Genomic DNA, 16,962 nt, shown 5'->3' on the forward strand with positions numbered 1-16,962 from the left:
GATAGTCATCTGAGTGATATTTGGCTGAATACTGCCTACTAAACTGCAGTTTTTAAAAGTACAACATCAACACTTGCAATACAGGAGTATGTTGATAAAATATTACACACAATAAAACATTATAGAATACTCATAGTATTGTCGTAGGTAGTCATACATTTGGTTGAGATGGTCATCTGTGAGTATTTGCCTGAATACTACCTATTGAGTTGCAGTTCTCTAAAATTGCAACATCAAGGGACTTTTACTCAGCCCCTTGAAAGATACAGCAACTTTGGTGCTGGCTGGAATAATGAGGTATGACAGAAGGCATCACCAGCACCATATGAGGAATAGGGGACTCAGCATCATACACGAGAGTTGCATTTATGGCTTTTGTTTTTGAAAAATGATGCTGCATTGAGGATTTTGTCAAGTGGCCTTAACTGAAGCGTCATATGATACACAGCATCACAGTCTATCATAACATTAAAAGGCATATTACCACATTATGTACAGTGTTTACATGTTTCACTAATTTACTGATATATTTATATATTGAACATTAGACATTTTATCCATAGAAATTGGTCTGAATTAGCTTTGGGGGACATTTATGTATGTTAAGTTTTTGCCTATTCTTGTTTAAACTTGGTTAAGGACATTTGGAAAATGTGGAATACCTAAATTTTAGAGGCATTATTTACCATGTTAAAGGAAAGCAACACTAAAGACTTCTCTCACTCCCTTTTTGTTCTTATAACCACTTGTAGCAGTCACCTTCAAGTTGTCATTTGAATGGCCAGTTGATATCTTACATACATGGTTTGGATGGAGTCTCTGCGCACATGGGAATCGCAGTCTGGCTCTTTTCAGCTATAGTGTTGGCTGCAGCATGGGTAGGGGAAAAGTATATTAAAACAGTTAATGTGAATCAAAATGTTGGCTTTCGGTAGCTGGTTTGTTTTCAAGTATTAACAGCTACAACATCTATATGCGCAAACCAATACGTGCACTTACCACTGTCAAATTTGCTCAGTTTTGTTCCTATGAAACTTACAGATCTTGTTTTATTTTTTGCATGGGTGCAGTCCTGCTCATTATTTAACTATGTTGTCTGTAACATGCAGGTGGAAATTCATCTCCTGGTAGCAGCTTAATCTACTGTGAGGAGAATCTGAATGTGCCACCAATGACCAAAGGTAAGATGCTTATAATGGGGTCTATATTATATGTCTGAAGATTTCTAACTTCAAACATCATATGATCGACACCATATGGTCAAAGTTAGAAAACTTCGAACATTTAAAAAAAATAAAAAATAAAAAATGAAAGTAATGGGTTAAAGCAGGGGGACAAGTCCCCCCTGCACCACCCACACCTCCCCGCTCTTTGGTAAAGGGAAGTTTTTCTTTGTTGCCCTGTAGTGCAATCTCAGAGTTGGTATATTTAAAGAGCAAGGGGATGGGGGGTGCAGGGGGCTTGCACCCCTGCATACAACAGTTTTTTTTTTATTTTTTTTTATGTATATTCAAAGTTTTCTAACTGACCATATTGTGTCCATCATATGGTGTTCGAAGTTAGAAATCTTCGGACATATAACATAGACCCTTATAATGTACTATGTGAAAAGTACAGTGACTGTGGGCTTTAATGTTTTACATTTAGTGAAAATCAAGTTCATCTTTCCCAAGATAAGATTAAAGGAAAATTTTACACCTTCCCTGGTATTTTAACTACAAGGTTTCTTTTGTTACAGTATGACACTGTTCACTGATTTTCCTGCATTTAAAAAAATTGAAGGAAATAAATGGAGTGGCTTTCATGGGGAGTGACCTATCTGTGGGTGTGGCTCAAATAGGGGGGTGTCATGAGTATGCCATGGGCAGGGCTTAAGGGGCATCAGAGCACTACTTTGCCTAGGGCGCCATTTCAGCTAAGGCTGGCCCTGTCCACCACAGTTGCCATTGGGTCTGAAAGTAAGGAAGGCTCTAAAATCCCCAGCAGTTACAGCTACCAGGATTTCCTGTCTGGAACTTAGGAACTCATCTGTGTCTACTGTACTACCCTAGACAGTTGAGGCGGCTGAAGTACGTTTTGTGAAAGAGGAGGAATGTACACAGATATGCCTTTTTCTCTCTACTAGCAACAGACTGCATATTGTTAGTTATTTCCCAGGCAGATTTCAAGACACAACACGTGGGAGTAACAAGTACAAGGCTCTAGAAGGTCCTAATTCTCAAGTAATCTACTTTGGTAATTACTACAGGGTTCATGAACCGCAAATAAATCACCACTGGATCTAATGTGGTTAAATAGATGTTAAACTGAATTGGCTATTTTTCCCTTAAATATAAGGAATATTCTTACTGAGTGACTGGATTTCAGAAGATCGATGAAAGAAATTAATTGGCTTTAGCCCTTTCATATGAAAGTTCTTCTGGACTTCCAAGCAGTATCTATACATAATATAGGCTGCAGACATTTCTCTGGGCACTCAGTAAATCAAAGCCTCATGGCAACCTAGTAGTATATGACAGACAAGTTCACTGGCTGCCAGGATCAGGAGACAAATGCTTGTAAATACCACTAAGATTCATAGTAGCAGCCTTTTAGCATTGGTCTAGTTTTAGACCATCAAGCAAATGGGAAGTAGTACAAAGGTACCAGTCTAAAAGCACAGATAGTAGAAAGCTAAATGATCTTCCATAGATCTCCTGCCAACTGAAGAATGGTAGTACTGGCCCTGTAACCTTCACCTTAGAGAGAACAGAGCAGCTGAGAAAGGGATGGAAAAAGCCACTTAGAAGACTGTCCCCAATGCTTTCTTGGAGGAGACAAGGTGGAAACATTGTACCAGACGCAAACAGACCTGCCTCTGGAATGCTTGGAACGATATTCTCAGAAAGACCTACTACTGAGGATAGACAGTGGTTTTGGTCTTTTTGCTCACCTCTACAGGAACTTCAGACAGTAGTGACTAAAAAAGAATGGGGTAGTTTTCTGACCTACTGAATGAAATGGTCAATCTAGTGGTCTAGACTTTAGCTTAACCAGCAGAGAAGGTGCTTCTGCAGTTAGGCTTTTTAAACACCACTATATATCTTAAATGTAGTGACTGGTTCATGAGGAATAACTTGCTAGTTCAGAAAACTAGATAAAATTTAAACTCAAGTAAAATAATTAATGAGCTATGGTCCACTGATCATGAGGAACAAAATGAAAACAGAGAAAGAAACAGGTAAGCCCTCCCCAATCAGTGTTCCTTCACCAGTGACAGGAATTTATCTTGGAAGGTTTAACAAGGCTGAACTGCTTGCAAACTCCACCAGCATCACCCGATGAAGGGATAAAACCTTCTTGCGGAGAATGCCTTCATTATCACTTCACAACCTATTGGGTATTAATCAAACTTCTTCCATTAGTAGCTAATCAGTAAACATGGGGATCTACCTCCTGTTAGCTGTACTAGTAAAAAAAAAACATCTTTCTTAACAGAATCTTTATGGTCACAAGTAAACAGTTGTCTTTTTATGTAAGAATTAGATTCAAATTGATATAAATCTATAAGTACACCGTTGACAACCACTGCAGTTTAAAAAGTGGTGCTAGAAGCTGTAATGAATACCTTTCAACTGTACAGATTTTCGCAGAATGTCCAGATTTACCTCATTTTTGGTCAGTTTTTCATAAAATTGTGTTTTTCTGGCAAATTAGTGGCATTTCATAAAATTGTGGTTTTCTGGCAAATTAGTGGCAAATCATTAAAGACTGAAATTATAAAATGAGACATTTTAATTTAACTTCATATCCTTCTGAAAATTCATGCTAATGCAAAATGTCTTACTCAACTTTCTAAGCTGGTAATATTTACATTTTTCTCCGTTTTGGGGCCTTTGTCCCACTATTTATGGCTTTGTCCAGATTTCTTGCTCTGAGAGGTATGGTAATGATGATACAACACACCTTAAACTAACATGCTTTATACACCAAAGATCTAGAGTTATAAAGAAAAAGGTTTGAGAATGTATACAGCTAAGTATTGAGAAACTAACCAAAAACATGAAAAAAGATCAACAACTTGAAAAATATGCACTGGTGCTTAGTCAACATAGACATTATAAACAAAGTACAACTTTAACTATAGTATTTATTGGAAAAGTACAAAGAATCTGAGTGTTGACTGTACCTGTTTAATGTAATCTGAAGCAGCATCAGATGTAAGCTTTTGCGACACCCGTTTATCAAGCACAGGAAATTCAGCCTTTGCAACTTCAGGCTCCTCTCTGGTCTGTAAAAAGTGCAACCATTTATTACTACAGGCTTGTTTCTTAAATGGAATGGAAAGATTACCAATTTCAGTTATGAATACCAATCCAAAGCCTATTACAAACTGCTTTTCTATGACCAGTTTTTCTCCTCCTCCTGTTTATGTAATACACTAACATTTAATCACATGACTATTAAAAAGAGAGAGAAGCAAAAGTTGAAAACAAGTATAAAAAGTTATGTAGAGTTAATACTCCAGTAGCGTACCAGCTCCAACACATTTGCTCCTACATTTGATCAATAGAATATCAGCAGCTTGTATGCAGTGCTATGTAATCATGGAACATTGAAGTTATAAAATGAGACATCAACCCTCCACAGTCAAGCAACCCATGAATACTCCCACTAGTTCCCTCCTAGCATTTCACCTAAATATTAGAAGTATTAATAAGATTCCCAACCTACACTCCCCTCCTAAAAACCCACTCCCCAGACATAGTCTCTCTTACGGAAATCTGGCTAAAACCCAGTACTACTGACAATGAGATACAACCTCCAGGATACAATATTCACTGGTTAGACTGTGCTACAAGGAAAGGAGGTGGGATAGCAGTCCTTTACAAAAATACTCTAACCGTTAATAGAGACACCATTCAACCTCCCCAATTCAATAACGAGGAACTCCTCATAACCAAGCTACAGATTAACCAAAACAAACACTTGAACATAGTTTGTGCATACATTCCACCAGGCAACAACCTAAATACCCTAGAAGATCTCCTTTATTTGTTATCCACTACCCAACCCCAAGAAACCATAGTTCTTGGTGATTTTTAACACCGACTGGAATCCCTGCTCCTCCGACCCCCCCCTCACTCAAACTTATCTGGGTTTGAGCAGACCATAACCTCTCCCAGTAGGATAAACAAACCAACCAGGAAAGTATCCTAGACTGGATCCTATTTAAAAATCAATCCCAACTGTACACAGCTGGTACTCTCCCTGATGACCTCAGCGACCATTGTCTAACCTATATCATAAAACATAAGGCAGGAAACCCTCACCAGCCCAAATATAAAACATTTAGAAACAGGAAAAACTTTGATGCTGCTATATTCTACAATGAATTAAAAGCAGTTGACTGGTCAAAACTAAAATGTCTAACAGAGGAGGCCATAGATCACCAACACTAAATTCTTAAGTATCCTTGATTCCCATGCTCCAGCACGTACAATAAAAACTAGATCAAATAAAGCACCATGGCTCACAAAAGATACCAAAATTAAAATCAAAACTAGAATCACAGCCTGGACCAGCTGGAGAACAACCAAAGCCCCACTTGACCAACTAAAATATTGTCAACTCAAGAATGATGCAAAAAATTTATTTTACTGGATAAAAAAAGCTTCTACCAAAATCTCCGACAAAAATACAACAGCCCTCAAAATTTCTGGGCAGGCTTAAATCAACTGCTTTGTTCAGGTCACACCACCACCCCAACCCCGGCTAACTACACCCATAGTTACCCAGAGACCATAGCTAGCGCATTTAATAACTTTCACTGAAACAATCCAATCCCAAGCAAATCAACTAACCCCCCCTAACTTAAACCACATGCCTACTCTACCTAATAATCACCCGGAATTTAGCTTCCAACCAATATCCACTAGGTTTATCAAAACACTTCTAAAAAAGAAAACTAAAACCTACCACCCTCGCTGCTGACCTCCTCCCTGCAGAGTACCTACAAATAGCTGCAGATGCCATTGCATATCCCATATCTATCCTCATCAACAGAACCTTATCCGAAAACGCTATCCCCTCCCTCTGGAAAATATCTCACGTCATCCCACTCCATAAAGGTGCTAGCTCCTCAGACATATCCAACTATAGACCCATTGCCATTCTTTCCCTACTAGCCAAAATAATGGAGAAATGTGTACACAAGCAACTAATGCAATAACTTTCACAGAATAACTTACTATCAGACTCCCAGCATGGTTTCAGGCCACACCACAGCACCACCTCAGCCCTCCTTTCCTTTACTACTGCCATAAACCAAAACAGGAATGACAATAGGCTAACCTCTGCCCTCTTTCTTGACCTATCAAAAGCCTGCGACATGGTCAACCATGAACTTCTCATCTATTTCTATTAAATCAATATAATATAATATAATATAATATAATATAATATAATATAATATAATATAATATAATATAATATAATATAATATAAATCTATTTCCCTCAACAAGCCTGCTATCCAGTAGTTCCAGTCCTATCTGACTGGTAGACACAGCAGGTGGTACCTATGGCAGAGCAAACTCTCCAGCCAGTTACCTCACACACTTTGTGTCCCTCAAGGCTCCATACTAGGTCCACTGCTCTTCTCTATTTTAATCAATAACCTTCATACTGCTATCCCTAAAGCCACCTGCATTCAATAAGCAGATTATTCCACTCATCTGCTCAGCCACCTCTCCATCAGACTTGCAAATCGGAACCCAAAATACATTTGACACTATTGAGAACTGGCTCACCAACCAACACTTACTTCTGAACCCCAATAAAACTAAACTTCTACTCTCCCACTAGTAGATCCACCACACTTTCATTCTGTCACATCTAACAATGGTACCACTATTTGTTTCCCCAGATAATCACACCAAACTGCTAGGGGTTATCAGAGACCATCTCAAATTTGACCTACAGGTCAACAAAACCATACAGACCAATAAGAAGCTTGGATCACTGTGTAGAAACAAGACATTTTTAACCCCACTGGCTAGGACTGCAATCACCCGATCACACCTACTCTCTACTCTTTTATATGCCTTGCCTGCACTCTCAAACCTCAACAAATCTGAACTAGGTAAACTGTCCCATAGCTACAATCATATTGCCAGATTTGCCATTGGCTCCACCTATAGAACCCACCACTGCCAGAACCTTAAACAACTAGAGTGGCTAGAACTGCCAGCTTAATTCAATCAATCAACTCAATAGCGCACATTTTGTACCATCCTGAAGATACCCCCTCACTTAAAAATATTACGCCATATAGCAACCTAAGATCCCTATGGTCAGCCGATAAACTACTGGTCCAAACCCACAAAGCTAATAACTTTGCAGGTGAATCCCTGTTTGCCAACTCCATTGGCAAAACCTGGAATTCGTTGCCAAACTATATAACCCTACAATTCCCCAAAAGTCTCTTAAAAAAAACCTCAAACAGCATCTCAAAGTGAATTGGCTATGCCCATGTACCAACCCTGATTAAGTTATAAACTAAACGCATATTCTGCAGTTATCATAACTTGTAACTACATCACCAAGCTCTGCTTCCAATCTGTCTCTTTTGTCTGTCCATGAGAATTGAGAGTCCCTACTAGGGAACACTACTAACCCATTGTATATAATCACTTTGTTTTTATAATGGTTTGCTAACTTCTGTGTAATCTATGTAAGTTTGTTTATGTGGAGCTTTTCTCTCTGGGCCTCCACTGAAAATGGACATGTATCCAGTCGGACTATCCCGGTAAACACATGTAAAATAAATAACATGAACTATGTCTTGGGACAGATGGAAGCTTGAAAAAGCATTTGGCTACATTTAACCTATTACATTTATCTTGCCTTTTAAAATCAGTTGTGTTTATTCTTTATCTGAAGTTAAAGCCATTAATTTAAGGCATTTTTAAAGTGTGCAGTGCCTTTTTGGTTCCTGTGCTGTGCCTTGATGTTGAGTGCAATTTGACTGTTACTAGAATCTCTTCCAAATTTGTTCCCCAACCACCCTATTATTGTGGTGTTTTTATACTTTTGAGGCTTTTAAGCTGCCTGTCCTTTCTGTATACCCAGCCTTGGAAGCTCTTTCCAGTCTTATCTGTATATGCCCAGCTCCTCAGTCTTACTGGTTACTGACCGAACAAACTGGGAAGGTCCTTCCTTAAACAGTCTACGTTGAAATTGCCTTAAAGTGTGCATGTTCCTCATTGCTGGCTTGTGTCTTTGCAAAACCATGTAAATAGGTTCATAGCTAGTTCTTCTACAATCTTCAACAAAAACATCACAACAAACCTCAAAAGTTTTGGGCAGGGGGGCGTGGCCAAGGATGAACACAGGATAGCAGCAGATTTCTTCAGCTCCACCAATTTCATTACATTAACAGGAATTAATTACTTAAAAAATTAATTTTTGAAGTAATTTTCTTTTTAAATATGTTTGTTTTATATAGTTCTTGAACTATATCTAAAAAAGAAAGGAAATCTTAATAATATTCCTGTCAGAAATTACTTTGGAAATTTTCCTGTCAGTTTGTCTGAAATGAGTTCCACTAAGACAAATTCTCAAGACTCCAGCATCAAGAAAGAACTTCAGTCTCTGATAATTATAGTCCAGCAACTTACTGCTAAGATGGATAAAATGGATACTAAAATAGACACTTTCATAGAAAAACCTACAAAACAAATAGACTTGTTACATATGGACCTGCAACAACAGAAGATCCAGATGACAGGCATAGAAGAAGCTGTGAATGACATGGAAAATAGAATACAAGAAGAGGAAATCAACATTGAGTTTCTGCTGAAACAAAATACACATTTACAAACAAAGCTGGATGACCTGGAAAATAGACCTAGGCGCAATAACATTAGGATTTTTGGACTGCCAGAAAATATTGAAGGTAACAATATTACTTCTTTTTTTAACAACATGGCTTCCTAAAACTTTAGATTTACCAGAAGCATTCTCTTTTGGTATCGAAAGAGCACATAGATCTATAGCTAATACTAACTAACAAAAACTATCCTAGATCACTTATAGTTAGATTTCTATCATCTTTTGATAAAGAGATATCTGCTTGGGCTAAAGCTCCTGTTAAGATTAATGAAACAACTGTGCGTTTCGACAATGACTATTCTTCCATGGTATTAGCTAAAAGAAAAGTTTTTCTGCCACTAATAAGGGAGCTTAAAAAAGCACAGTTTAAAACATACCTTCTGTTTCCTGCCAAGCTTAAACTCTTCCTTCCTGATGGTCCTAAAATTTTCGATGACTTAGACTCTGCTTTACTGTTTATCAAAAAAAATAAGATTTTGGAAAAAATAGAAGAAATGGAATGGGCTAGTCCTTCGTTAAAGAGACTGGCAACTGAAACTTCGTGGAAGACTTTAGAGAAGAAGAAGAGACTAAAAAACAAATGATTTGTACTATTTTTTCTCTCTCATCATTTTATTTTATTATTAATCTTTTTAAATATAGTTCCTGCATTTCCAAGAAGCAACAAATATTTTGAAAAAGATTTAATCAAAGTTATTCTCTGTGTGCAAAGAAATGTTTTGTTTCATAACTAGTCAAAATATCTGGAGATTTAATGGCAAGCTGTGATTTAACTTGTTTCTCTTTCTGAAGAGGAAAAATAAGGTCAGTAATTTGATACATTTTTTTTTCCTTTAAAAGTTTATATGTTCTTCAAATGTTATTCCTAATCATACTTTCTTGATTACACTGCTTATGCTTGTTTGTAAATAATCTGTCATGCTTTAACTAATAATAATTAGAACTAAATAATAGTAAATATGTTTTATTTTTAACTCTATTAATATAAACAGTAAGTAACATTCTATTGTATATACTTCTTATAGCTTTCTCTTACATTTTTTTATTTCTGCCTTACACCCTTTTACTTTCTACTCTCTTTTCTTTATTAATATATAGAAATGCTTTTGATCATATAGACACAGTAAATAATAAGATTTGCATAGGAGTTGAGTTGGGACAAAAATGTTGAGTTTTGTTACTTAATAATTTTGGGCTTGATTTCACTTACATAGAGTCTGTAATAACCTGTAGAATGCATTGTGAAGGTTTTGTCATGTTTAGATGCATTTACACAGCTAAATGAATGTTTGTCACTAGTTTTTAATAAGTTTCCCGCCAAAATGTTGAGAGACAATCTGGGATGTGGGCTGTCTCATGCAGTGTCCATGAGCTACTTCAAAAGCTTCAACTCTCAGAATTCTCAGAGAAGCTGAAAGCAGCTGGTCTCCCCTTTGACCTAGATATCACACTGACACATCACAGATACAGGAATAGCAGATTAATAATGTGTTAAAAACCTATGTCCCAAACATATACATTACTATAACTCATTTAATTCATCTGATTGACAAGCATAAATAATTTTATAACTCTATACTGGAAGAAATTGTCATGTGATATATTTTAAAGCAGTAGTATAGCATGTTTGTAAAATCTGGTTACTAAAATGTGTTTGCTGTGCATTATTTTGTATAAAGCAGACAGATTTATTGAAGGGACAGCAATGTAAGATGGTGCTCAGTAAAGATACAACTCAGTGAGATCAGATATATATATGTATGTGTGTGTGTGTGTGTGTGTGTGTGTGTGTATGTGTGTATATATATATATATATATATATATATATATATATGTATGTATGTGTGTATGTGTGTATATATATATATATATATATATATATATATATATATATATATATATATATATGTGTGTGTGTGTGTGTATGTGTGTGTATGTAGATATGTATATAAATGTTTCTGAGAATCTGCTTAACTATGAAGTATGATTTATAACAATTTCTATGAATACAATATTTTATTCTATTGGCAATAATGAGTTTGAGTAAATGCTCATATACAAGCAATTCAAGGTTTTTTTGGAAGCTGTTAACTGTATTTACATGACAGAAAATAGATGCATCCTAATATATGTAATGTCTGAATCATATTAGCCAAAGTTTTTGATTTAAATTAATGTTAGAACTTATTTTTCTCTCCTCTTGATTTCTAACACCAAGATTATTTGAATGCTATTTGAATACAAGTGTTTTATATTACATGGATGTATATAGTAGTATGAACAGTTTAAAAAAAAAAGGTTTATTTTAGTTTATATGATGCTGTTTTACCAAATGTGTAGTCTTGTCTTGCTAGATAATTGAATTGAAAACTGTTAACTTCAGTTAAATATAACTAGTATTAAATTGATAAGGTGGTAGCTGACGTACTGCTGCTTAGGGTAGGGGGTTAACTTGAGTGGTAAATACTACTCTAAGTTGGAGTTTATAACTCCAGGCTGGATGCAAGGTTTAATCCTTACATTATTTTCACTTGTTCATTGTTATTTGTATATAGTTTTGACATCCACCATATATTTTGTACATTCATTGTCACTACAAACAAAATTGAATCCTATCTGAAATCCCATAAGAGATTCAATAAATACAGCTATATTTAAAGGTACACCTAAAGGAGGAGATGTAACATTACTTATCTTGTTATTTGTTATTTTGATCATAAGATTCTTAAGTTTTAAAAATGCCAAATGATATCTTTAAAAGGAATTTCTTTAAACATTAATGGATTGAATAATCCATGTAAAAGAACAAGCCTAATAAGATACATTAATTTACATAAGGCCAACTTAGTCTTCCTACAAGAAACCCATCTCTTGAAAAAGATATTGATAAACGAGCCACAAACAAATATACAGTATTGGTTAGTTCAGAGCACACTCAGAAAAAAAGAGGAGTGGCTATTTTATGGAATAAAAGTATGCCCATTCCTAAAACCATTAAGTCTTATCAGGATGACAAAGGAATGTTTTGTATGGTTACAATACAAATTAATGGGAAGACTTACACTTTAATTAATGTATATTGGATACCTGGAATTGGTATTAATACAGTGAAACATCATCTTGATAAGATCATATCATTCTCTATAGGAGATATTATTTTAGCTGGTGACTTTAATTGTATACTACATGAAAGTGATACTACCACTATAGGAAAGAGAAGAATTACATCTAATGCAAAACATTTAAAGGATTTTGCTAATTCTTATCATTTGAATGATATTAATAATCAGATAGATTCAAAATCATTACCATACACCTTTTTTCTAACAGATACAAAACTTATTCAAAAATAGATAGGGTCTTTATTTCTAACCAGATGGTAACAGATTTAATTAATTCCAAAATCATTTCATGTCCTATATCTGATCATAATTCAATTGTTTTGAATTCATGATAAAAATACTCATAATGTTCAGATCAAAAGGATACCAGCATACTTAACTCAACTAAAAGACTATAAAGAATATATACTTTCAGAAGTAAAACATTTTTTAGACATAAATAACACTCCTGAAGTCTCCATTTTTTATGTTTGGGATGCCTTAAAATCATATCTATATGGACAAAGTATCAGATGGTATAATAATAAAAGGAAATCTTGGGATAAGGAATTGTTAGATATTCAAAGTAAATTAGACTCTTATAAACATAATAATAAAGAAAATATTATGGACAAGAAAGTTATTGAAGAAATAAACAAACTAAATGAGAAATACAAAGAAATTTTAACTCAAAGTTAAAATAACTTTAGAGAAATACAAGTTTTTGTCTTGTTCAATAAGCCCCCAATACTTACATAGACTTAAAATAAAACAAAAAGGTTGAATAAACAAAACCATATCAAAGAAATCTTTTCTCTAAGGAAAAAGAAGAATGTTTCTAGTATACCAGAAATACTAGATGAATTTAGAAATCACTTTCACAAAATTAACCATAATAATATTAACATGGAACCTAAAGATAAAATAAAGGAGTTTATAACCACAAATATGAATAAAAAGCTTAATAAACATATTAAACTATTGGACAAGAGTATTTCATATACAGAAGTTATTACACAAATAAATAAGCTTAAATCAAACAAAGCACCGGGTAATGATGGTATTATACCAGAGATATATAAAATCCTTTCTAAAAATACATATTCATTAATACATAAGGTTTTTATTTTGGCCCAAACTGAGTTAATAACCCCCCCATCTTGGCAATATACATTTGTTTCGCCAATTTTAAAACCCAATAAAGATCCAACTAGATGTTCTTCATATCGGCCCATCTCATTACTTAATGTTGATTATAAAATGTTTATGAATATCTTTGCTGATAGATTGAAGACAATCATTCCCGGCATTATAGATATAGATCAGACAGGCTTCATTGTAAATAGAAATACTTTTGATAATATAAGAACTTTAACATTAATAGATTTTGCAAATAGGAAAAGAAAAGATTTAACACTTATTAGTCTTGATATAAGTTCAGCATTTGATTCAGTAAGTTGGGACTATCTGTTTACCTTAATGAAGTGCACAAACTTCTCGGATGCATTTGTAAATCTAATTTAACATTTATACAAAGGAACGTTGGCTTATATTAAGGTAGGAACATATGTTTCACAAAAAATACCCATTCTTAAAGGTACAAAACAAGGATGTCCACTTTTTCCACTATTATTCACTTTAGTAATGGAGCCTTGGGCTAATTTGATCAGAAACAGTACTGACAGAGGGTTTTGAAATAGATGAAAATACAACATCCAAAATTCAACTTTTGCAGATGATGTTCTAATTACATCAGCAGGATCTAATTCTTCTATACAGTCTCTATTTGATAACATGATGAATTTTAAAAGTATTTCTGGTTTAATATTCAATGAAGAAAAAAACTAAAATACTACCTATATATACAAAAAATATTCTCATTAGCGATTTTACTAAATATGTACCCAATTCAGGTCAGATAACTTATTTAGGTATAATACTATCTAAAGATATTAAATCTATTATACATAATTATAATACCCATTTTCTTAATATACAAAATCCAGAAGGGTCTCACAGAAATGGATAACTGGTGCCAGAGCCATGGCCTAAAGTTAAATGCCAAAATGCATAGTCATACCCTTCTGGAAAAACAAGGTTACCCCTAGCTACCAAATAGGTGGCAATCCACTGAGCATAGAAGAAGTTATCAGGGACCTGGGGACCCAGGTTGATAGTAGTCTGTCATTTGACACCCATGTAGCTAAAGTAGTTAGGAAGACCTTCTACATTGCCCACCTTATCATGAAGGGATTCTCATCTAGATCAAGGGAGGTCATAGTCTCCTATACTCATCACTCATCAGACCAATGATTGAGTACAATGCCCCATTCGGAATGTATCTGACCCGACACTTGCAGCAGCTGGAGAGGCCACAAAAGTTCCTCACCAAAAGGATAAAGGGTCTCAAACATCTGTCCTATGCTGCCCGACTGAAAGAACTCCAGCTCTATTCAGTCGCCACGCTTGCTCAGAGGTGACCTTTGCCTAACATACAAGGCCATGTCAAACCCAGATTTGATGAATATGCTTCACCTCAAAAATCTAGATCCGTCAGAGCCACAAGGGCGGGAGACTTAAACCTCGACATGGCTATTAATAGGACGCGCTGGAGGGATAGATTCATCACCCAAAGACTCCTATGCTGTGGAATAAAATCCCGGTATATGTGAGGCAGAGCACCTCGCTGGCCTTGTTCAAGAGAAATCTTGACCAATGGATGGGAGATCGCAGATATACCCCAGGGATTACCTCAGTGTCACTGCTCAACAGAGGCACAGCAAAATAATGGGTATAGTTCCCCATACTAAAGGGGTGGCGTAAGCCACAAAACTATGGGCTAGGCTTGTAAATGCCCTCGGGCAGATAGCCTAGTATGAACCTATGAACCTATGAACCTAAAAAAAAAAGGTTTATTTTAGTTTATATGATGCTGTTTTACCAAATGTGTAGTCTTGTCTTGCTAGATAATTGAATTGAAAACTGTTAACTTCAGTTAAATATAACTAGTATTAAATTGATAAGGTGGTAGCTGACGTACTGCTGCTTAGGGTAGGGGGTTAACTTGAGTGGTAAATACTACTCTAAGTTGGAGTTTATAACTCCAGGCTGGATGCAAGGTTTAATCCTTACATTATTTTCACTTGTTCATTGTTATTTGTATATAGTTTTGACATCCACAATATATTTTGTACATTCATTGTCACTACAAACAAAATTGAATCCTATACGAAATCCCATAAGAGATTCAATAAATACAGCTATATTTAAAGGTACACCTAAAGGAGGAGATGTAACATTACTTATCTTGTTATTTGTTATTTTGATCATAAGATTCTTAAGTTTTAAAATGCAAAATGATATTTCTAAAAGGGATTTATTCAAACATTAATGGATTGAATAATCCATGTAAAGGGCAAGCCTAATAAGATACATTAATTTACATAAGGCCAACTTAGTCTTCCTACAAGAAACCCATCTCTTGAAAAAAGATATTGATAAACGAGCCACAAACAAATATACAGTATTGGTTAGTTCAGAGCACACTCAGAAAAAAGAGGAGTGGCTATTTTATGGAATAAAAGTATGCCCATTCCTAAAACCATTAAGTCTTATCAGGATGACAAAGGAATGTTTTGTATGGTTACAATACAAATTAATGGGAAGACTTACACTTTAATTAATGTATATTGGATACCTGGAATTGGTATTAATACAGTGAAACATCATCTTGATAAGATCATATCATTCTCTATAGGAGATATTATTTTAGCTGGTGACTTTAATTGTATACTACATGAAAGTGATACTACCACTATAGGAAAGAGAAGAATTACATCTAATGCAAAACATTTAAAGGATTTTGCTAATTCTTATCATTTGAATGATATTAATAATCAGATAGATTCAAAATCATTACCATACACCTTTTTTTCTAACAGATACAAAACTTATTCAAAAATAGATAGGGTCTTTATTTCTAACCAGATGGTAACAGATTTAATTAATTCCAAAATCATTTCATGTCCTATATCTGATCATAATTCAATTGTTTTTGAATTCATGATAAAAAATACTCATAATGTTCAGATCAAAAGGATACCAGCATACTTAACTCAACTAAAAGACTATAAAGAATATATACTTTCAGAAGTAAAACATTTTTAGACATAAATAACACTCCTGAAGTCTCCATTTTTTATGTTTGGGATGCCTTAAAATCATATCTATATGGACAAAGTATCAGATGGTATAATAATAAAAGGAAATCTTGGGATAAGGAATTGTTAGATATTCAAAGTAAATTAGACTCTTATAAACATAATAATAAAGAAAATATTATGGACAAGAAAGTTATTGAAGAAATAAACAAACTAAATGAGAAATACAAAGAAATTTTAACTCAAAGTTAAAATAACTTTAGAGAAATACAAGTTTTTGTCTTGTTCAATAAGCCCCCAATACTTACATAGACTTAAAAATAAAACAAAAAGGTTGAATAAACAAAACCATATCAAAGAAATCTTTTCTCTAAGGAAAAAGAAGAATGTTTCTAGTATACCAGAAATACTAGATGAATTTAGAAATCACTTTCACAAAATTAACCATAATAATATTAACATGGAACCTAAAGATAAAATAAAGGAGTTTATAACCACAAATATGAATAAAAAGCTTAATAAACATATTAAACTATTGGACAAGAGTATTTCATATACAGAAGTTATTACACAAATAAATAAGCTTAAATCAAACAAAGCACCTGGTAATGATGGTATTATACCAGAGATATATAAAATCCTTTCTAAAAATACATATTCATTAATACATAAGGTTTTTATTTTGGCCCAAACTGAGTTAATAACCCCCCCATCTTGGCAATATACATTTGTTTCCAATTTTAAAACCCAATAAAGATCCAACTAGATGTTCTTCATATCGCCCATCTCATTACTTAATGTTGATTATAAAATGTTTATGAATATCTT

At 34.4% G+C, this 16,962-nt stretch overlaps 1 protein-coding gene across 3 annotated transcripts in view; it reads right to left on the minus strand.

The window, feature by feature from the left end:
• LOC122802746 (glycogenin-2-like) overlaps positions 1-16,962 on the minus strand; it is a 1,303,570-nt gene that overhangs the window by 94,366 nt on the left and 1,192,242 nt on the right. For all 3 annotated transcript variants that reach the window (XM_044072514.1, XM_044072513.1, XM_044072515.1), the window contains one exon: positions 4,169-4,270. In XM_044072514.1, coding sequence (XP_043928449.1) covers positions 4,169-4,270 — 102 coding nt within the window. The remainder of the gene's footprint in view (positions 1-4,168; positions 4,271-16,962) is intronic.

Source organism: Protopterus annectens, chromosome 5.part0, assembly GCF_019279795.1.
Source record: "Protopterus annectens isolate FY-2018-M chromosome 5.part0, PAN1.0, whole genome shotgun sequence".
Taxonomy (NCBI): domain Eukaryota; kingdom Metazoa; phylum Chordata; order Ceratodontiformes; family Protopteridae; genus Protopterus; species Protopterus annectens.